General features: G+C 35.1%; 2 protein-coding genes across 2 annotated transcripts in view; one reads left to right on the top strand and one right to left on the bottom strand.

Annotated features, from left to right (window-relative positions):
- The first annotated feature begins 157 nt into the window (after nt 1–157).
- On the top strand, nt 158–4,469 carry LOC144968702 (uncharacterized). The gene is made up of 3 exons (XM_078907307.1): nt 158–271; nt 1,759–1,994; nt 2,979–4,469. The coding sequence occupies exons 2-3, from the start codon at nt 1,832–1,834 to the stop codon at nt 3,989–3,991; spliced, it is 1,176 nt and encodes a 391-aa protein (XP_078763433.1). The 5' UTR covers nt 158–271; nt 1,759–1,831; the 3' UTR covers nt 3,992–4,469.
- Nucleotides 4,470–13,071: 8,602 nt separating this feature from the next.
- LOC144968692 (EH domain-containing protein 3-like) overlaps nt 13,072–22,484 on the bottom strand; it is a 27,226-nt gene continuing 17,813 nt past the window's right edge. The window contains exons 2-3 of the mRNA XM_078907278.1: nt 16,635–16,838; nt 13,072–15,648 (exon numbers count right to left, since the gene is read on the bottom strand). Of these exons, the coding sequence (XP_078763404.1) occupies nt 15,133–15,648; nt 16,635–16,838 (720 nt within the window). The 3' untranslated portion in view covers nt 13,072–15,132. The remainder of the gene's footprint in view (nt 15,649–16,634; nt 16,839–22,484) is intronic.

Below are 22,484 nucleotides of genomic sequence, written 5' to 3'. Positions count from 1 at the left end.
AAGTATAATAAGTATGCAGTCCACTTCAGGGGGATACTTAAATCCTAGTCTAATGTTTGATCAGGTTGTTGACAAAGATTGTTGAGAATTGTGATTGCCTTCAACACGGTCATATCGAATTCAATTGTTGTCAAATATCATTATTGCTTTCGATACTCGTTTCCAAGAAGTCTGGAAGGGGAGTGGCATATAAACAATATTTTTTCTGTTACCCCTCTCATTTCAAGCAAAAATGATGGTTCAAGTAACAAATTAGGGAATAGGCACTGGTGTAAGATAAAAGGAAGGCAGTTTGATTTTAAGGATTATTTTTTCTTGCATTTTTCGTTCTTCTTTATCTGGCACTGTTTCTTGCACACCTTTTCCAGATTTTTTTCCTCTTAATCTATCACTTATTTTGATGAAGTTATGGCAACTTGTAACACAATGCCAGATGCATCTGAAATACAGTTTTGCATGATGCTCTTAGATGCATAAAGTGTCAAAGTCTTAGAGACATTTCGCGCCGAGAAAGCTGTAACTATATGTTTGTGAGCATGTCTTTTAGTTTGTTATTCGTAGTCGACAGTGGGTCAATCAAGATGTTCAACTTCTTGTGTATGGTTGTTTTGTTTTGTTTCTTATTTTTGCTGTTGTTGTTAATATCTGCAGCTTGTGTGTGTGTGTGTGTGTGTGTGTGTGTGTGTGTGTTTATTTGTGTAGGTGAGTTTTCTTTTTGTCTGTTTTTTTAAATATCATGTGTGGTTTTGGAGGAGGGTTTGATTATTTTGTTTTTGTTTTTGTTTGTTTATGATTTTTTTGGTTTTGTATTGTTTTGTTTTGTTTGTTATTTTTATTGTGTTATTGTTGTTGTTGTTGTTGTTGTTGTTGTTGTTGTTGTTGTTGTTGTTGTTGAATTTTTTGTTTATTTTTGCTTTGTTTTTTCTTTGATTTCTGTTGTTTTTGTTTTTTGGGGGTTTTTTTATTCGCTATGAATATAGATTTGACTTTTTGTATAAACAACAAGAGGTATTAAATTATATGAATATAAGTGTGAAAGGACTGAAGCATTTGTTCTTTGTATTAATGCTTATTTGGAAGTATTGGAAGTCACACAGAAGTAATTTAATAGTTTGTCCTAAAGTAATTCTTTTTATAATATACGAAAAAGAAAAATCATAAATGCAATTGTTAGACTCTATAATAATTAAAAACTGTTGATGTCTTTTGCATTTGAAAAATACGTGAAATTGCTTTTTTTTATCACACAATCCTTTGAAGTTCAATTTTAGAAAGTGCAATTAGACCATTCATACATCAAACAACCTAACTGAGGGGAGCAACAACAAAAATAAATAAGCGCTGATTATACCCTATAGCTTGTTCAACTAGATATATTGGAAAATATCTTACAAAAACTACATCGTAAACAATAGTTGTTTTTCATCCAACGCTATAGAAACCAGAATAGACTTAGCCTCATTGTACTTTTGGTCTTAATGAACAATTTAATCTTGACACTGATTACCTGTATTCACAATGCATGATATATTTCAGTGGGGTATCCCTCGTTTGTTTGTTTTTATGTACTTGTTTAGTGAGAGACGGTTGTTGGTTTTGTGTTTTGTTGTTGTTGATGTTATTTGGGTTTACTTTTTACTTTTTTTTTTTTTTTTTGTATGTTTTTAGGAGGGGGGTTTGTTGGTTTTTTTAAAATACACTGTTTCTGTAGCGAAATAATATCAAATTTCTCACACTATAATCTTTCCTTTTTTTCAGATTTGAATACCAAAATCATCATTCGTGAGTCCCACTAGTCCTTTTGCCAGCCCAAAAATAAAACAACACAGAAATGTCCATTACAGATTTTACAAAAGCTCACAGTCTTTTCATTGATGCTGTGACTTCAAAATCCGTATTTAATGTAAGACAACGACTGAAACAAATGGTGTTGGACGAAGATCTTGCAAGGGATTGTTGCTTGAAAACCATAAGCAAGGTCTCTGAGGAAAATGGTTGGTATACCGTTAAAAAGAACGATAAAGAAAAATTAAGAGCTTCAAAGGTTGCCAAGAATGCTGGAGTAGCCTCACCGTTTAATTTATCAGCTTGGGTTCAAACTAATATTAGTGGGGAAGAATGATTCAAAAATACTAAAAGATACAGAATAACTCTATAAACTTAAACTCTTATGGTTTTTCAAAGTTTATATAAATAACATTGATTCAGCATGTGTCTGATTATCATAAGCTGTTTCATTTCCGATCTAGCCATTTAACCGTATTATTGGTAAAGCACATTTTAAAAAATAACATGTGAACATTTTCCCGAAATTAATATTTTGTAGATGTCGCCCTAAAACACAAGAGGAAGTCCTTTCAATCAACCCCCCCCCCCCCCCCCCCCCCAACACACACACACACACACACACACACACACACACACACATACACACACAAACATCGTTAATGAAATCCTGCGTCTCAGGCTGAAATTGTGATTGTATCATATCCTCATATTTGGCAACATAATCTTGATAAGATGGCCCATCAAAATATTTTTTTTAAAAAGATCTGAAAAGACTTTAAAAGAAAACAACATGTGGTTCTGTAATTAGACTGAACAAAATATTTTAAATGCCAGCTTAATTTATTATGCTCTCAATTTCTTCCTCTTCATTTTACAATGTTTGAATAAGAAAATTATAGCTATTCCCAGTCCTCAGTAAAGTCAGATGAATTCAAATCCCTACACATTATGAGTAGAGACCAGAAGCCTTCAAAGGAATGATAACAGTGAAAAGTCAAATCCATTTTGAAGTTGACGATGACAACAACGTTGTACATGTTATCCTATTTACGTTATTTAGTCACTTAATGAAAGTGGAATTATTTTGTTAATTAATTTTCAAATAGATCTCAAAGAATTTACAAATGTTCTTAAAAAGGGTCAAATTGTTTGTTTTTTTTAAATTAAAAAACTTTTTATTTCCTCCTCAGATTATAGTTCCCTTGTCAAAGATATCATTGACAGTCAATTGTTTGATTCTCCACATCACCAAAGTCTTCAATCTGTCGTTCCAACACTCGTTTTTAATGCAGTCAGATTGTGTGATTCAACAATAACATTCAATAAAACTTTATCACATCTAGCATCCCGATTAAAATTAAATATTGTTGAAACTTTGAACATTGTTGGTGAAAATGGCTACTCAGTTCTTCATCTCTGTGTTATAAATGGTCAATTTGAAGCTGCAAAACTTATCCTGGAACTGGGAGCAGACTGCAACAGGAAATCGGACATAGGAAATTCTGCCATTTCCTTAGCCATTGCTTACAGACATTACAGTTTGGTCCCATTGCTATTATCCTATAAATCAGATGTGAATACTCAAGACTCTGACCATGACACTCCTCTTATGTTTGCTGCTTGGAATAAAGCTCCAAAAATTGTATCTGCGCTAATTCAGCAAGGAGCAAATATTGACGGAAAGAACAAATATGGCAGTACTCCAATCTGGAATGCAGTGTATAAGTCTTCTGCTGAATGTGTTTTGATTTTACTCAGTCACAATTCATTGATGGACGTACCGTGTGATGGAACAGACCTTTTCTTTAATGAAAGTGATTGTCACGACAAAATTACAAAACTCTACCCGGGACATAAACGATCACTACTGTGGGTGGCAGTAGATAGACTTGGTATTAGTGAAGAAAGTCTAAAAGTGTTATTGATCCTTCTTGAGGCAGGTTATGATGTTACTAAAGAACATTGGCTAAGAAGAGGCAACCAGCAGTCTGTTGATTGTCCTAATATTTTACAGGAGAATCCAGCTCTTCTAGATATGCTCCTGTTCCTATATATGCGCCCCCTGAACCTGAAAGATCTGTGTCGAAATACTTTGAGAAAATATCATCGACAGAGTTACCTGTCCTTTCATGAATGGCTGCGGCGATTACACCTTCCTTCAACCATTACAAGTTTCTTGAAATTGTCTTATATGGTTCATTGAGAACTTATCAAAATCTAAATTGTTACCAGAGAGTTTTTCGTTCCAAAATCTTTTTCTTTGGATAAAACGTTAACCTTCATTTAAAAACCATTCTTCATAAATTGTTGAGGGACTCTGTTTAAAGTATAGTGATCAATGATTTTTTTTTTTAAAGGAATTTGTCTATTCTCACCAAAGGCCAACTGCTTGTCTGCCCCATGCATATTTTCCAAATTGCTCTCTATTAAAAACAATCAGCTCTATCTCACAAAGCAAGATAGACCGAATTTCTTCTTCATCATCATCAGCAGCAGCAACAGCAGCAGCAGCAACACCATCATTATCATAATCATCACTCGACCACCACAGGATAGCATTCATTGCAAGTGCCATATTGTATGAATTCAATGAACAAAAATGACTAATGCCAGTGTTAATAGAGAATGTTTAAGGTTTCCTTCTTTACCAAATATAAATAAAACTAAAACTTTGAAGAGAGGGAAATATTGCCTGAGTTTTTGCGTTGTCGTTTTGGCTGTTCTCGATGTTGGTTGAAGAATAGGATTTAACAGTTCATTGTTACGTATTTTGTTCTTTTCCAAGGTTGTTTTATTCATTTTTTAAAAAACTCATAATCACACTGTAAATTTTCAGGAAACCTAGTTCTTAAGATGTCTTTTTAATTGCAATAACGTAGGTCATTTCAGTACCAGTAAAATGAAAGATGAAGAGATAATCAAAAAGTCATAACTCTAGTTTATCGGTGCTCACAAAAGTTAAAGGAAGAGTAAGACAAAGGGAAAAGAGGGAGGCCTGAATGGCAATCCATCCAATTATTTTTAGTGTCTAGTTTAAGAAAGAGTACTCCAACCAACACACTGATAGTAGGTCCCCGCAGAAAGGAATAAACACAAGACGCATTCATAGCACACATTTTGGTTTTAGGTCTCCGCAGCTTGCAACACTTTTAGTTCATTCCAGCACATACGATAAGAAAGATACAAGGGACAAGGCACAAGAGACAGGTGGATTTAGGGTTCAATGCCTGCAGTGCATATAGTCAAGGCGCCTAAAAAAAATAAAGAAAAAAAGCAGGCTTGTTTTTTGTTTTGTTGTTTTTAAGGGTTTTAATGCGCTTGCAAAACATTCAGTATTCAGGTTACATCAGCGCCTTTGAATAGGAAGAAAATGGGATAGTCAAATTCTAGAATTACAATTAAGGCACCAAGAAAAAGACAGACAAAGAGGAATTGGGAACAAATAGAGATCAGATGTAGACTCCAAGAGCATACCATCAAATGTACTTAGTTTGAGATCACCTATAAGTTTCATCCGGACACAAGCACAATATCCAACCAAAAGTGGAATACAATCAAATGCTTACATTATACATTCAAAATAACAAATATAATACATAACATGATGATTTACAAGGAATAAAATATCCTCTCCCAAAACAATAACTATGCATTTGACTGTTTCCCTCCCAGCCAAGGACTCCTTGCCAGGGCCAGGACAAAACCAAGCATTTTCATTCCAAGACAAAGACAGAAAGCAAATTGGAAAACAGCTATAAGGGGATAAAAGACACATCAAGTGGGAGAAAGCAGGCTTACAAATTCGAGCCCAGCAGCAATCTAACAAGGTCACCCAGACTCCTATATTCACTGACTTGGGATACCCACAAGAAGGGCTAAACTAAGATGGGTATAACATTAATAATACAGAGGCACATAGGTTAAAACACACGTTCACAACCAGCTGTTTCCCTCAAAGAAAAGCACCCATCATCTCATTCCTGGCAAGAACAAAAGATCCCAGAGAAAAAGACAACAGAGAAGAAGGTTAGAAGACTCCTACATTCGGAAGCGTGCGACAAAGAAAATTTACCCCCCCCCCCCCCCCCCCAAAAAAAAAAAAAAAAAAAAACAATCCATCAGATGTCTCCTTCCCAGTAATAGACAGGAAGCAGAACCAGAGCAATATAGATGGTCACTTCAAAGGACAATGCATGGTGAGAGAAAGCAAGGGTAGGCCAATTATGAACCAGACCTAAATGGTAGAGAGGATGGATTGAAAGGACAAAGTCTTGTGAGAGAAAGCAAGGGAATTTATTCTAGTTTTTAAAAAAAAAAAAAAAAATTAAAAAGGTAGTCCTTCAGAGCTATGACCATGAGGCCCATGGAGCCGGAGTTTATCCCAGTTTCTATAGCGTGAAACGGACAATAGCAATTGCTATCCTTTGGATGGGACACTAGTCTATCGCAACGTACTTTCCACCAGATCTAACAGACCCAGCTACCCAATCACTGCTGGGTGGACAGGGGGGGGTCAGAAAAAAATATCGACTGCACCCGGGATCGATTTGGGTCCATTTGTGTGTGAAGCGAATGCTCTACCAGCTGAGCTATCAGGGCCCCCATTCTAGTTTTGTAGGGTTCAAATAAAAGTAACAATTGTTTGCTGCCTGGCCTTTGATAGGAGGCTAGTCTAAATCAAAGTTCAGTATGGCTATATGATCTGGTGGTATGACACTCACTTACGAATCGGAAGGTCCTGAGTTCGAGCCTCGCTATGTGCATAGTTGAGTCCTTGGAGAAGGCTCTTTACTCACATTCTCTCACCGTACTCAGGTGTAAAAAGAGCACTTGGCCGTTAACAGCGTTGTCTCTGTCCGAAAAAAAAACTGTAATATCGCCTAAAAGGCGTTATGTCCCATCCTACATGTTAAATGTTGCTGTTGGTCAGGGACCCCATCCCATGTAAAGCGCTTTGAGCACATTTAGTGGATATTGTGCTATATAAAAGCTCAATTAAAAAAAAAAAATTTTACTCTACATCAAACCTAAAGATCCAGCTACCCAATCACTGCTGGGTAAAATGAAAAAAACCCATCCACTGCATAAAGTGAATATACGGTGACATAAGTTGACCTCTCCAACTGTGAATGAGAGGACGAGGTAAAGGGGGGGGGGGGGGGGTGAATAAAAACAATATAATTTGTGCAAGATGAAAGCCATATTTATTTGTATTTTGTGACATAGTATATTACACACACATTGCAAAGCATGCAACGAAAAAAAACAAAAGGCTTTACTAAATCATATGATATAATAGTCGATAGCACATTATTATTATACACAATCTCTGTGAAGATCTAACTGATATTGCACTACATGCATGGTTATATAGTTTAGGTTTAGAGTAAGGAGTACACTAAACATGGAAGATGTCATATTCATTCAATTATTATTTCTTTTAAACTGTAGAGATACTATGTAGTACAACAATATTTTATGTTATCATCATTATTTATTCCAGTGATGTGTAAGTTATTAAAGTATATTAAGAAATAAAATGTTAAACAATTAGATAAAATAACCGCCTCATTTGTGATATACTTATAAAACGAATAAGTGATAAATAATGCATGGAAAAAATATAATAATATGCACCTATTACGTTTCTATAAAAATACTAGATCCATACAAATATAATGCCAAATAAGAAATGACATACTTTATGTTACTTAAGAATCGTCAAATTAAAAAGAATATAGAATTGAGTACTGCATTAATTTTATTTTTAAAATGACTATAAGGTAACTACTTCTATTACCAAAACCATGGCACAAAAAAATTCATGTGAATTGTCAAAACCGAATAATGGTGTTGTTTCACGAGGACTGCATGGGGCACAGCTTTAACACTTGGATATCTTGAGGCAAATAATACAAATTATGCTCGAGCAAAATTTAAAGCAACAGCTTTATGCATGAAAAATGAGAGAATGACTCTGTCACTATACAAATAAGTAAGATCTATTCTAAAACTGTCTAGATGAACGAAACATTTTGATAAAAAGAAATGACAAATAGAGAAATTAAACTAACTAGTATTTTTTCATATTAACAACAACAAAAAAACAACTCCAGTTTCGATAAAATAATTCCCATGCCATTCCATTGTTTTAAGGGGTTTTATGGCGGAAGTGACACTTTTAGTTCATTTCAGCACCAGAAAAAAATAAAGAGCAGGGGAAAAGTTGTAGATCTGAAATTATAAGTACCAGAGAAAAGTAAGACAAAGGGGGCTGGTTAAAATAGAGAACAGAACCGAGGATCCACAAGCAATCCATCAATGTATTTTTTTAAAATATTACCGCAAAGTCCCATCAGGGCACAAGCAAAGGATCTAGCTATGGAGGATACATGCAAATGCTTACAAAGAACATAAAAAACCTTCAAAACAAAAACCATATTATCACATAACAGAGAGATGATTTACAAGGGAATAAAATATCATCTCTCAAAACAAAACAATGAAATATTGACTTCTTCCTTCTCAGATAAGGATCCCCCACTAAGGCCAGGGGAAAAAACTGAGCAGTCTCAATCCAGAACAAAGACGGAGAGCTACATGTATGTTTTTTATGTTTTTAAGGATTTTGTGAACGACACATTTAGATCACTTCAGCACCTGTAAAAAGGAAGAAAATGAGTTAGTAATTTTTTCCTTCTATATTTACAGTCAAATTTACAGTCAAAGGACAAGAAAAAAAAAGTAAGACAAAGGCGAATAGTTCAAATAAGTATAGATGTTAGGTTCTAAAATCATGCCATCTATGAACTTAGTTTGTGATCACCTAAAAGACTCATCTAGACACAAGTACATGATCCCACTAAGAGGAATACACTAAAATACTTACAAATCTCTATTTAAACAATAAATATAACAGTAAATAACAGAGAGATGATGTACAAGGGAAAAAATAACATCTTTCAAAACTTTAACTATATATTTGACTGTTTCCCTCTCACTAAGGACCCCAGTCAGACAAAACCAAGTAATCTCATTTCAAGACAAAGACAAAAGCAACCTGGAAAATAGATAGAGAGCGGTAGAAGACACAGCAAGTGACTTTCATGCCCACAATGGGAGGTCAAAAGTCCCCATCCAGAACATGGAAAGGAATAAATTTTAAAAAGGGAGATATAGGACACCATGGGAGGTCAAAAGAGCTGATTACCTATTATATGAATCTCCAATTCTGGCTGGAGTTTCAAAATATCACGTCATTTTTTATACAAGCCCTACCATTTATAAAACAAAACTAAAAATAATAATAATTATAATAAAACAACAAATTTTAACATTTTACTCCTACAAGACTCCTCTTCATAATTGTCTTCCTTAACCTCTATGCTGAAACAACAAAAGACAACAATTTAAAAGTCATATCAGCACAAGGAAAAAGAGAGGAACATGATGTGACAATGAACATAAATATAATGTGCATGTTTTTAGTTTTGAGGTCCTTGCGAAACTTTAAGTCAAAAGATCATAACCACAGATCAAATACTATACAATTAAAAGCACCCAAGAAGGTAGTAAGACAAAGAGACTCTTGTAAAAAGAGACTCTTGTAAAAAGAAACTGAAAAGATACTATTAATTCATGTGACTAGTCTGAAATGACCTAAAAATGCCACCCTCACACAAGAACATGACTTTTGCCAAAATAGATGCACGCAACTGCTTACATAGTGTACAAATATAGATTTTTTTTAAAAAGACTATAAAAAAAAGTGAGAGAAATAAAATATGTAATGGAAAAAAATGTTCACAAAAAAATATATCCATCTACTCTTTTCCCTCTCAACAATAGATAGAGCACAAGATGAGTACTGCGGCCAGAAAAAAGTAAGACAAAAGGACTTAGTTTAAATAAGGAGCATAGAGCAGATTTCGAAAGCAATCCATACGTGTGCCCTGGCTGAGACTACTAAAAAGTCATACCCTCATATAGATACAGATTTGTAGATTATATATATACCATAAAATGACACAAAAGGGAGATGATTTACAAAAAGACAAACAAGATATCCCTAAAATTAAAATAAATAAATAAATACACTTGAGTGTTCTTTCTCAATGAGAAACAAAGACGGGGCCAGGGCACAGCCCAAATAGCTTCATCCAAGGGCTTGAACTGACATCTCTTCATCCAAAAAGTGGAAGGCAGGACCCACAAAGAAATGACCATATTGTTGTTTTGGTAAAAGTTAAGTTTAAGTGCTTGATGACTGGCACACATATTTACACTTTCGAAAAATGTAAAAATTATCTTATAATGCTCCTTTGTTATTGTTAGTACCCTGAAGAAATTGCCAAATAAAAGTGTTCAAAAAATCAAGAATCCAAAAAATAATAGAGCGCTATGAATATCAGCACATTGGTAAAGAAATGAAAGGAAAAAAATAAAGAAAGAAATATCATATAAAGTTGCAAAGTGCATATCAAAGTACGAATCAATTATATTATCATTAATATATGTTGCTTTCATCCATCTACAATAGGGTTTTACAGTCCTTACAATGAGGCCTTTGAAAACAAAACACATTATCATGTTTGCTGATTATTGCTTTCATTCTTTCCTGTTCCAAATAATAGTTCATTTTCATACAAGACATAGTGGATCTAGGAAGGGCCTGGTGACACAATGGCAGTGTGTACAAGGCTGGAAGATAAATCAAAATTAAAAATTTTAAAAAACAGAAACAAAACCAAAATAAAACAAACAATGCTCTTACAGTAGGAAAGCATAATTCATACCAACATGTAAAACACGAGATGGATTTGGCTGTTCTGGACAAAAAGTTATGGTCACATTCCTACTTAACAATGTTAAAATAAGAATGCATAATTTACAAACCTTTCATTCGCATACAAATTGTCATAAATGAAAAATGAAAATGACTGCTTGAAATATCATAATTTATATACACTCTATTTATCACAAAGTTAGATATTACAAGTAAAAATTGGGGACGATTGTCCAATGTCATCAGTCATCAGCACTCATAAATTAATTGCAGACACATGCTGAGTCATACTACATGAAATTAATTATTATGTACAAATATAGTTATTCCACACACACCATCATCACATGTATCGTCTCTTTTTATTATGATTCAAACTAGAGTGAACTGAAACAAAGAGGGATTTCTAGTTACTAAAAAAAACACATGGTTTGACATCTCCTGCTATTTTCACCCAACAGGGTTAAGAGCGTTTCTTTTTCAACTGCAACTAAGCTTCATTTCAAAACGATGCGACTTAAATTACAAAATGGCAAACATACAAGCAAATCAAAAACAAAACAGATTCAAGTTGGTCAGTTGCCTAAATCACTGATTTAAATTATTAATAATGGGGTCAAAAAGAACAAAGCATGAAAATGGTCTTGATTTGATTCCTAATTACCACATCACTTTTGATCAAACATTCATGGCTATCTTGATTTCAATTTGTAACAAACCAGTAACCAATCCAGAGGGAGACGAGTAGAAAAGAAGAAAATTTGTTGGATAAACTGATCCATGGCTTTGTCGACTTTTTCCATTTTGAGAGAATATAAAATGTGTAATTTGATTTACCATTTCTAAAATTATGATAGATTGTGGCTCGGCTATGTTTATTCTTCAATTTTTCACTTTTGAAATGAAAAGAACTGGGTTCACACATTAATTCATCTCACGCATTCATTATCAGATTGCTAACAATTTATTGATTAAAGTCAAGACTTGGAAATGAACATAGCAATAAATTTATTGTACCTTACAGACTCAATTTGTTTTTTCTCATTATCAAACTTAAGGGACTAAAAGAGTAATATCATTAAATAGAATGTATTTCACTGATGAATAACAATGGTAATAAAATAGAAGAAATAATGTATATATTATACTCAAATATACCACTATCGTTTCATACTACACATTGTTATAATTGTATGCACAGTGTATGGCAAATAAGTGGGAAACAAGTTAAAGGGCAGGGAGAACAATAAATAATTTTTTTAATTAAAAGAGGGTTACAGGTAATGTGGAAAAACATGAGGCAAGATGGATCATAATGAATGGTTACCAGGGTATATACTAATGGAAATCTGTGATTACCATCCTGATCTGTTGTCAACAGAAGCTTGTGAAAATTACTGGGACTGCATCTAAAAAGAAAAATTTCACAAGTGTATAGGAAATAAAAATGTCAACTATTCCTTTAAAATCTGTTTTGTTTGTTTTAATGGATTTTACAGCAATTGCGACATACAGTGCAACATCTGGATAATGACATCCCTGTATAACGATAAACCCTGAACAACGACATTGACCTCCAATCCTGATTTTTTTTCAATATGTTATCATTATAAATAGTTATAAATTTTATGGCGGCCATTCCCTTACCCACAATGGGCCCCTTGTGTGGAATGACCTGCCGAAAAGGATAAGAGAAGCAAAATCTATTGATAGTTTTAAATCCTTGTTACAGCACTACCTTTTTACCGTTACATTTTCATTATATTGGTACGATATTACATACACTGCTGCTATTGATATCATTGTGGTTTACATTTTATATATGTAACTTTTGTTTATTTATTTGTAACGTGCACTGAGCATCACACAGTGATGAAAATGCATGATATATATGCCATGTATTATTATCATTATTATTATTATTATTATTATTATTATTATTATTATTATTATTATTACTATTATTATTATTATTATTATTATTATTATTATTATTATTATTATTACTATTAACAATAATAATAATAATAATAATATTAATTAAAAACCCAAAATAGCGACATATATTTTAGTAAAACCCCTGTTTAGCGACTTTGTTACAACAATAATCGACCGTTGATACCGATGCCTGATACCCATCTCGTACTCTTAACCAATTTTAAAAAAACTCCTTTTTTTTCTTCTCCCAATGAGATCACTTTGTTACCGACCATTAAGAACACTGCTACATGGCATGGAATCAACACTAGTTCATATGGAACGACGGCAAAAGAAGTTTAGCAGTGGATAGAATTATCAAGGGTCCATTAACTTTCCCTGTCTGAGGTCAGAAGTGGTTAACCGATATCAAGCAGTGCTGTGTCCAATGGGGGCAATTGTGGATGTTTATGGTCTTATAATACATGTTGGAAAAGCAAAGACAACAATAACAGCCTCTATCACTTTTTTCTAAACATCAGTTTAGATGTTATTTTTGATAGTATTTGGTTACTACCTAATTTGTTTTGTTTGTTTTGTTTTTGCTTTTTGTTTTTTGTCATTTTTAATATTGCAAGATGTGGATCTACTAATTTTAAGCGCCTGTAAATTTTGGTGCACTTAAATAAAAAATCGGGTATTCAAAACTCATCAGCAGTATCGCATTGATTTTAATTAGAATCAAAACTAGATATGTGCATCTATTTTCTTGTGCAGTATATATTGGCACCTGATTTTATTTATTCTTAATTTTGTTCAATGGCTTTCGAGCACTGTTTGCGAGTAAAACAATGACAATACACACTAGAGAGTGAAGGCGTAACTGTATACCCTTTGTAAAAAGGAGGAATACATATTCTAACATTGTTGGGACATGTCTTCTCTCAGGCACTGGGTCCATAAATCGCACTGTTACTGTTATGTATTCACGGGTCTCACCACGCTCCTTTTTTCTGCCATCTTGAAAACCCTGGAATAACAACACCCCTGGATAATAACATAATTTTCCGGTCCAGGGGATTGCCGCTATCCAGAGTTTACATTGTATTTATGTCATATCAGCACCGCTAGAAAGATAATAGGAGACAAGTTGTTGATCTAAACAAAGTCAGAAGGGACTTGTTTTTGTTATTTTTAGTGGTTTTACAGAGCTAACAACACTTGCCGACTATATCACTGCATGTCAAATGAAGAGGATTGGGGAAAAGTTGCAGATGTGAAGTACAAAGCACCACAGAAAAAGTCTGACAAAAGGACTAGTTCAAACACGGAAAAGAGGATTACACAATGCCATCAATGTCATATTTTGATATTACCTAAAAGTCTGCTATGAAGGATACACTCAAATGTTTATAAAGTACAATATATTCAAAACTGAAAACTATAATAGGGAATGAGATTAGCGTCCCTGGATTGGACGTCACCCATAGTCTGTGACGTCACCGGCGGAAAAGTTATTAGAGAGAGAACGTCATGTTGGTTGTGCGCATGCGTCTCTCGTCCTCGCTTCCGGTGAAAGCGGCTTGCGACACTTCAAAACCAAATGGACATTCTCTCTGTAAGGTGACGTCCAATCAAGGGACGCTACTCGTCCGCTAATCTCATTCCCTATAGTGCATAACAGAGAGATGATTTACAAGGGAAAGAAAATATCTCTCAAATAAGGAACTATACATTTTACCAATCAACCCAGAACAAAAGCTAGGAGCAACATGGAAAGAGAAAATAGCCTATAAGAGGATAGAAGACACAGTAAAAGTGACCTTTAAGAAAACCTTATCCCATAAGTATTAAATAACATTAACACTTTGAAAGGTTAATTGGATGAGCAAAACATTTATAATCTATTCTTGTCGTCCCAATCAACCTAAAGAGAAAGAAACCAATACATGAACTGCCACTTTTAAATGCTTATGAATTGAAGTCAATTTGGTCACAAATACGTTTCTAAGTAACATACCAATAGCAATTCCTCAATTTTTCTCAGAGATTTTGATCGAAAACACGAATCTGGAAGCAAAATAAAACAAACATCTAAATTTCGGTAAATTTGGCTCCTGAAAAATTATTTATAAACAAAATATATAACATAATAGATAAATTGCATCAGAATGAGTGATAATTCTGCACAACAGGATCGAGGACCATAATCTACAAAAGTGCCATCATACAATTATGCAAATTCAATAGACTAGTTATTTCTTTGGGAAAACATGTGGAAAGTATTAATATATTTGATCTCATTAACACCTTTGTGACACTGAACATAACCAGTCGTATCAACAGTAACAGGAGCAAGGAGACAAAGGAGTTGACATTCAGAAACAGGCACACAAACTGACATTCACAACACAAGCACTCTCAACTTCATCCCTCCCTGTGAGCTCTTTTAACGTTTTTTATCCTTAAATCTTGAACATTTCAAAATCAAAATATTTGTCTCGATATTGCACATTACAATGCATCAGTTATGAGCTCAGTTCGATCAAAATGTTACAGAGAAGTAATCAGATTATAATTCCAAAAATTTTGTGCATAAAAACTATACTTAACTTAATTGCTCGAATACCTTATAAACATTCTTATGATGCAAAATCTGACATTCCTTGCTTTTTGTTTGGAGGCATCAAGTGCTCGGGCAATTCATTTGGCAGATCATTGCCCTCTAATTTCACCTTTATCAAATGACTCGCAAGCGCCCATTCAAATTCATCAAGCATGCCATCTTTATCTTGATCAGACAGTTTCCAAATTTTGGACAGGACTGTGTTTGGCAGTTTGGATTTCACCATCTCTCTTTTTGCAGCTGCTCCCGAAACCTTTCCATCGACAGGATTGAGAGTTTGGAAAACCCTGTCGTACTCGTATTTCTGACCATTGACGATCCATTCTGACTCTCCTTTCCCTGCATCCACTCCTTCTCCCCTTCCAACACCAAACGGACTTTCTGTATAACTCTCAAAAGCTCCACCATGTACATTGCCATTGCTTTCATTATTCTCCATGCGTTCATTTTCCTCATTTGGAATCATCTGCATCAGTTTTGCAATGTCTGTAGCCAACATTAGATCAACTGTTTCAAGTAACTTGGGCTTTAGCTGTAAAAAAAAAATATTGAAAAATTATATACAAAATAGATAATATTATGCAAATGTTTGTTAAGAGCAGAAATGGTAGTCAAGAAAAAAACTAGTGGTTTTATCGGTACAGAAGCAAATCATTTGAAATTCTAAACACAATGTTGTGTTTGACTATCAAACCATTATGATATTTAATATTTAGGCCAGTAAAATACCTTTGATAGTTTCACAAAATAAAATACGTTAGTATCTCAGTTTCAGTATAATCATCAACTCCTTTCCCTGTCTATTCTACACTGTCAGTTGTAACAGCAACTTAATGTCAAATACTGACCATATCAAAAGAATCATTTTACGGCCAATCTGCCCAATATGTACTGGTCTGGAATATGATTATATATCAAGTTTGGCTGAATGACAAGGTTACCGTTGCTTTGATGTAAACCATGCTTGACATTAAAACAACAATATGGCTGAATACTAACAAAAAAACTTTTTTTGACCAGAAAAGTTTGACACAAATATCAATGAAATGAGGTGACGAGCATCTTGTCAAAAATGCATAAAACTTGAGACATCTTTGAAATTTGAAATATCATTTTTTATCATTTCTGCTTTATGAACCTGATCATCATTAAATATATTATCCTACCAATTGCTGCTTTTATGTTATATCTCTTGAATATTACTTAATTGTATCTGTTTTAGTCTGCTCAAAATGTTCATCTTGTAATATGTTAAATAGTTTTTTTAACATGCCAGGCTTCATAAAATATATCACTGCCTCTTCCAATCCCTCACAATTAAATAGCTTTTTGTTGTTTGCTGAAAATAATTTGCGTCTAAAATCCTGTTATTTTTCAAAACTTTATCATTAATCTGCAGGCTTTCATTACATTCATCTACAGTCTACAAATAACTGTCATTCTCTCAACTCACTATTTTAATTCTCACGAGTTTAAAAACAAAAGTATCATGAATAAATTCCAATTCAAATCATTAACCTGGTTAAATTTGGTGAAGTCATGGTGGATCAATTGCTCCTGCATACGTTTGCAGTTGGGGAAATCCCCTGGGGAAATCTGGTGTTCTCTCTGCAGCTGAGCAAAAATGTCTGGTAACTTATTGATGAGCTCTTTCTTCTTAGAGTCCTTTCCAAACATGGACGGCATCTCTTTCTTCAGCTGCGAGATGATGTAAGCATGGACCTGTGGGACAGAATAAAAAAAATATTTTTAGATTTCTCTTTTAACGTAAAATTTATCAAGATGTTTTGATATATTAAGTATGCCAACAATCAACAGTGAAAACAAGTTGACCCAAACAATTTTTTTAAAAATTACTAATAATAATTAATCGCAATATTTGTAAGATAGAAACTCTCAATTTTATATTTAATATAATTTAGTGAAAATGTTGAAACAAGATTCAGGCGACTCTTTTAATTACTATGATAACTGGGGTGGGGGACAAAATAAAGGGAGGTGGAGAAAATAATAATCAGATTTGAAGAGGGACGGGAGGGGGCGTTTTAATCTTGAACCTGGAACATCTTGCCCTCTGCCACTGTGCTTGGTCACTTAATGAGGCTTATGAATAATCTTGTATTTTGATAAACTAGAATAAAGACTGGTCATATGTAAGAACGTTACCATTTTGTTTACCAATAGATAAAGGTATCTCTCTCTCTCTCTCTCTCTCTCTCTCTCTCTCTCTCTCTCTCTCTCTCTCTCTCTCTCTCTCTCTCTCTCTCTCTCTCTCTGTGTGTGTGTGGGTGTGTGTATGTGTACATGTGTCCCCCCCCCCCCCTTCCCGCGAAGAGACACAGAACTATTGTAAGAATAACATATGAAGATAGAGACAATAAGTATTATAGATAGCAGATAGCTATGGTAAATGCAAGCAAACTATATGATAAATGTTCCGATTTGGCACAGGCCCACATAAAATTGGTCCATCAGACATTACACATCAATATTATAATAAAGGACCAAGTTGCATAATTAATTACCATTAAGCTACTGGATTATAAAATCACAATCGATTCTTTTTGTGGCTAAGAAAAATGAGAGCAGGAGTGAAAACTGAAACTGGATATCATTGCAATATGTTTGCATTATGACTTCATACATAGATTTGGCCATCCTAATGTTCCGACAAAAGTGAAAACTTTTTGATTATTTTTTTTTAAAGGGTCTCTCTTGTGGTCTCTATCGACCAAAGAGAAGAAACCAATACACATGAATTGCCACTTTCAACTGCTTATGAATTGAGGATCACATCCATTTCTAAGTAACATGACTATATCAATTCCTCAATTTTCCTCATAGATTTTGACTGAAAACTGAATCTTGGAAAGGGGGGGGGGGGGGGGGGGGGGGGGGGGTGAGGTACCTCTGCCGTACACTCATAAAACACATTTTTGTTTTGTTACTGTAGTCGGCCGTAACATATTTTTACTTCAAAATATCGATCGATTAAATTTATCCCCAACTTGTCAGAAATCAAAAACCCGAAAATTCTTTGGGCTCCTGCGTTTAAGGGGATGTTTGACAAGAGCTGTCTTATTGTGTACAATTTAAGTTTGACAAAATGAAAGAAAAAAAAAAAACAATTCAGTGAACGTCAAGATTTATCGCCTGGGCAACCCCAGAGAAAACAGGTCTGGCAAACGGTCAAATACATGATGCTAATAGGGATTACATAATAATTTGCTGCCGATTTGAGCAAATTGAGGACAATAAAATAAGCGCCTAAAGTGCGTTTTTAATCCAGGTTGTTGTGCCACCAAGTTTGCCCGGGTCCTAAGACCTGGTGGTACAACAAGATTTTATTGTAGATGACGGTGATTTCCAATCAAAGGACATCTGCTGTCAAACATGAGATAACGACACCGTCGTCATCATCGTTATCGGTCAGTCAAGGACCTGCCAAGAACTCATCCCAACCCACCCACACAGCCACACTCACATAGAAATACATACATACATACATACATACATACATACATACATACATACATACATACATACATACATACATACATACATACATACATACATACATACATACATACATACATACATACATACATACATAGAGGCGCGCACGCAACACACAACGTGCACATACCTAGTCACCAGACATACAACACCTGACCCGTCACCCAGGTATGGTTGTATAAACAACCCTTTCATTGGGTACCTGGAATTACCACGGGCTATTTGTATTAACATAAACAGGAACGTGCCTTATTACTTACTACACACGTTATTATGAATGATGTCAGTTTTCAGTTATATGTAGCATACACTGTAAACATTGCTACAATCCCCGACCGCGAATTAAGGATGACCTCAGACTATAACTATATTTACTACACATTATCGGTGAACGAGCGAAACGATGTCTGGTCTTGTAACAAAGTCAAGAGATGTTAAGCGTAGTCAGTGACCAAGTGGCTGACACACCCAGACACCAGAACAAGATCCCACTAAGAGGAATACACTCAAATGTTAACAAATCATATTAAAATTAACATAAAAAATAACAGTACATAACAGAGAGATGATTTACAAGGAAAAAAAATATCATCTCCCAAAACTATAACTATACATTCGACTGTTTCCCTCCCAGCCAAGGACTCCGGCAAGGGTAAGGACAAAACTAAGTAATCTCATTCCAAGACAAAGACAGTAAGCAATTGGAAAACAGATACAGAGGTTAGAAGAAACAACAAGTACCTCCCTGCCCACTATGGGAGGTCGGGAACCCCACCCAGAACTGGGGGAAAGAATGTAGCATTGAGAAAAGCATTGAGAACGGCGAAACAGTGGAAAAGCTGTACGAATTAACATACATGTTGGATTTTTGATAAAACTATGCGTTATACGTCAGCCTAACTCATTATGCTGATAATAAATACGACTAGGTCCTACACATTCTGATACAAGATTTCTTTGTACATTCTTTACACACACACACACACACACACACACAGTGATTGAAAGTCGGTGAGGAGACAGCATGGTATTAAATGCCTCCATTGAAATTCGCACACAAGATCTCCGGTCTTCAAACTACTTACTGCTTCGCCTCTTCCTCCTTCTTCTTCTCCAGCACCATCTTCATCACTACCTCCTCTTCCACCAGCATTATCACTACCATAATAACCACCAAAACCACCTCACCCAACTATCCCTCCTCCGCCTACCTCACTCAAATCAAAACCTGCTAATTTTAAATATACAGTCCACCATGACCACAGTATAATAATATCAATTAATTGTAGGTCAGTTATAATCCTATGCCCTCTGAGTCAGAAAACAGGCCATATCCATCCCCATCTCAGCCTCGGTTACGAACAGATTTGGCTATGAGTAAGATCGGCTGGTTAATATTTCACACGCTTAGGTAAATTGAAACGACATAATGCAGTCCCTTTACCTTCGGTCAATAGCATCGATCTTTATAATATATCTATATTCAGTTCATTATCGCATTAACTTTCCATCTTCCAACACATACACCATAAAATACAAACCTCTATATAGTGCATTTCCGCGACTTATCATTTATAACGTTCAATATCCTTCATAATGCTTCATTTATAATCCACAGCAGCACATATTACGGAAACTACGTTACATCTTATGCGTCCCTTTTTATAATATGATGTCCGTCGCAGCCAGATACCCATTCCCTACCGGGCTGATTGGGGAAATTGTGTAGAGCGCATTACAAGACTAGGGCAGTTTGACTATAATCGTTAATCTCTCTCTCTCTCTCTCTCTCTCTCTCTCTCTCTCTCTCTCTCTCTCTCTCTCTCTCTCTCTCTCTCTCTCTCTCTTTTGATAAGAACACAGGCGAGACTGAGCACGAGACAAGCATCTCAGCTAACTAAGAAAAAGTTCACACGACACGAAATTCTTAGAATAACCTTTTTTCTTCCAAAACCGCTAACAGGGTATTCTAAAATCGCAACAAACGTAATACACGCGAGCACCTACTGTGTTAAAGGAAACCACAACATGCATAACAACCTACGCAAAAAGACAGTTATTCATTGTGAACGATGGCAACAAACTATATTTACAAACGATGCACTTGTGATTAATTGCGGCTAAAAAATATGACCGTGACAAAAACTCATTTCGGCCCATGTCAAAAACTCAATTTGACTCAATTACCGATGTGCGACCCTTTGTGTCCTATGACGGCCAATTAAAGCACAAACATATAAGCTTTATATCGCTTCCATCTTGTTATAAAGTTAAGCGAAGGTGACCATGATCTGTGACTGGATCAGTGATCATGATAACAATCTGTTCTTAATTGAATCAACATACCCAATAGTAAATTCACTTTCCATATAATTAACGTACACGAATCTCATGAAAACAAACAACTGGCTTCGAACTGTGAAAGATAGAAAAGAGTATCCAATGGCACAGAAAGGACGCCTTATAGCTGGCCTGTACGGCGTGGAAGTGGAATGAAAATTTGGCTCCATAACGTTTGCTGGGGGAAAAAAAAAGGGGGGGGGGGGGGGGCAAATGAGGCGTTGTAAAGCGCATAGAGGCCATTGTTTGTCCTCATAAAATCACATTTTCTCTGGAAAAATTGCCGTCTATAAAATATAAAGTGTCAAACGTTGAGCAAAGGCACAACGGCTGTATGACAAAACACTGCACAACACTACACGGTCAATACACCTTTTTAATCTGTAAACTTTTATTTAATGCATCAAACATCGATCGTCAACTTTTTATTTTTAAATCAATTGACGTTTTCGACTAGACCCTAGTTAGAGGCCATCTTAATTAGTTGATGTATGATGACATAAGAAATCACGGATAAAAAAAATTATTTGACATTCGGTAGGTCATATTAATCGATCGATATACCATGACGTATGAAGTAAATGTTTCCTGGTCAAACCGTTTTGTCAGCATAAAGCAAAAAAAAAAAAAAAAATAAAAAACAAAGAAAATTATGCAGATGAGAAAATTATGAAATATTATTATTATGTTGATGACGACCAAATGCACACACATACAGAATGGATCGCTAAAACGACATGACACATCAGAATTCAATATTCATTTAACAGTTGATTCTATGTAAGTCGAGATTGAGACGGTCGTTGTACGGGTCGGGGCCATTTAAGAGAGAGAGAGAGAGTGAGAGAGAGAGAGAGAGAGAAAGAGAGAGAGAGAGAGAGAGAGAGTATGCAATGACCCGCGTCAAACAGTAGCCGGCATACACTGCCTGTCGAGGAGTAGACTGCATATTTTAAGCATTAATGCATTTATATCCCATTACCCATTGCACCCGGTTCAATCCAATCGAACAGGGAATTACAATCAATTTTAATTTGGGCATTTCAATTTCAGCGGCATAAATATACGCATTGTAAAAGTATTAAGTCCAAGCGGGTTAATCTGAATTGGATGTGCCAATGCAAAACACCCATAAAGTTTTTAATACATGGATACGACATGGGCTATAACCCCCCCCCCTCCCCCTCATCAACCTTGAATGTAGTATGTGAATATATGTCATTATCTGTGTGTGTGTGTGTGTGTGTGTGTGTGTGTGTGTGTGTGCAGAAAGACGAAAACTACTTCACACGGCATTTGCTATATTCTAAAACATAATGTATCGCATTTCAAAGGTTCATCACTAATTTAGTCAAAGAGTGAATAGGCCGATATGAGTGTGTGTAGCTTGCATGACACAGATACACTAACATGTCGAAATTTATCATCCAACATATCTGCCGTACGCTGGTAAATGCGCTTTTTTGCCATATTAGCCGGGAAAAAATTACTTCAAACTCAAACATCGATCAG

This window comes from Berghia stephanieae, chromosome 1 (genome assembly GCF_034508935.2).
Source record: "Berghia stephanieae isolate SIO BIC M18660-M18661 chromosome 1, UCSD_Bste_1.3, whole genome shotgun sequence".
Lineage (NCBI taxonomy): Eukaryota > Metazoa > Mollusca > Gastropoda > Nudibranchia > Aeolidiidae > Berghia > Berghia stephanieae.
This window is presented reverse-complemented; position numbering and strand designations above follow the sequence as displayed.

Bases quoted from the DNA above. Each gene is read 5' to 3' on its own strand.
- LOC144968702 (XM_078907307.1), top strand. From the start codon at position 1,832: ATGTCCATTACAGATTTTACAAAAGCTCACAGTCTTTTCATTGATGCT. The intron at 1,995-2,978 runs GTTGGTATACCG...TTTCCTCCTCAG, and splicing joins CAAGGTCTCTGAGGAAAATG to ATTATAGTTCCCTTGTCAAA.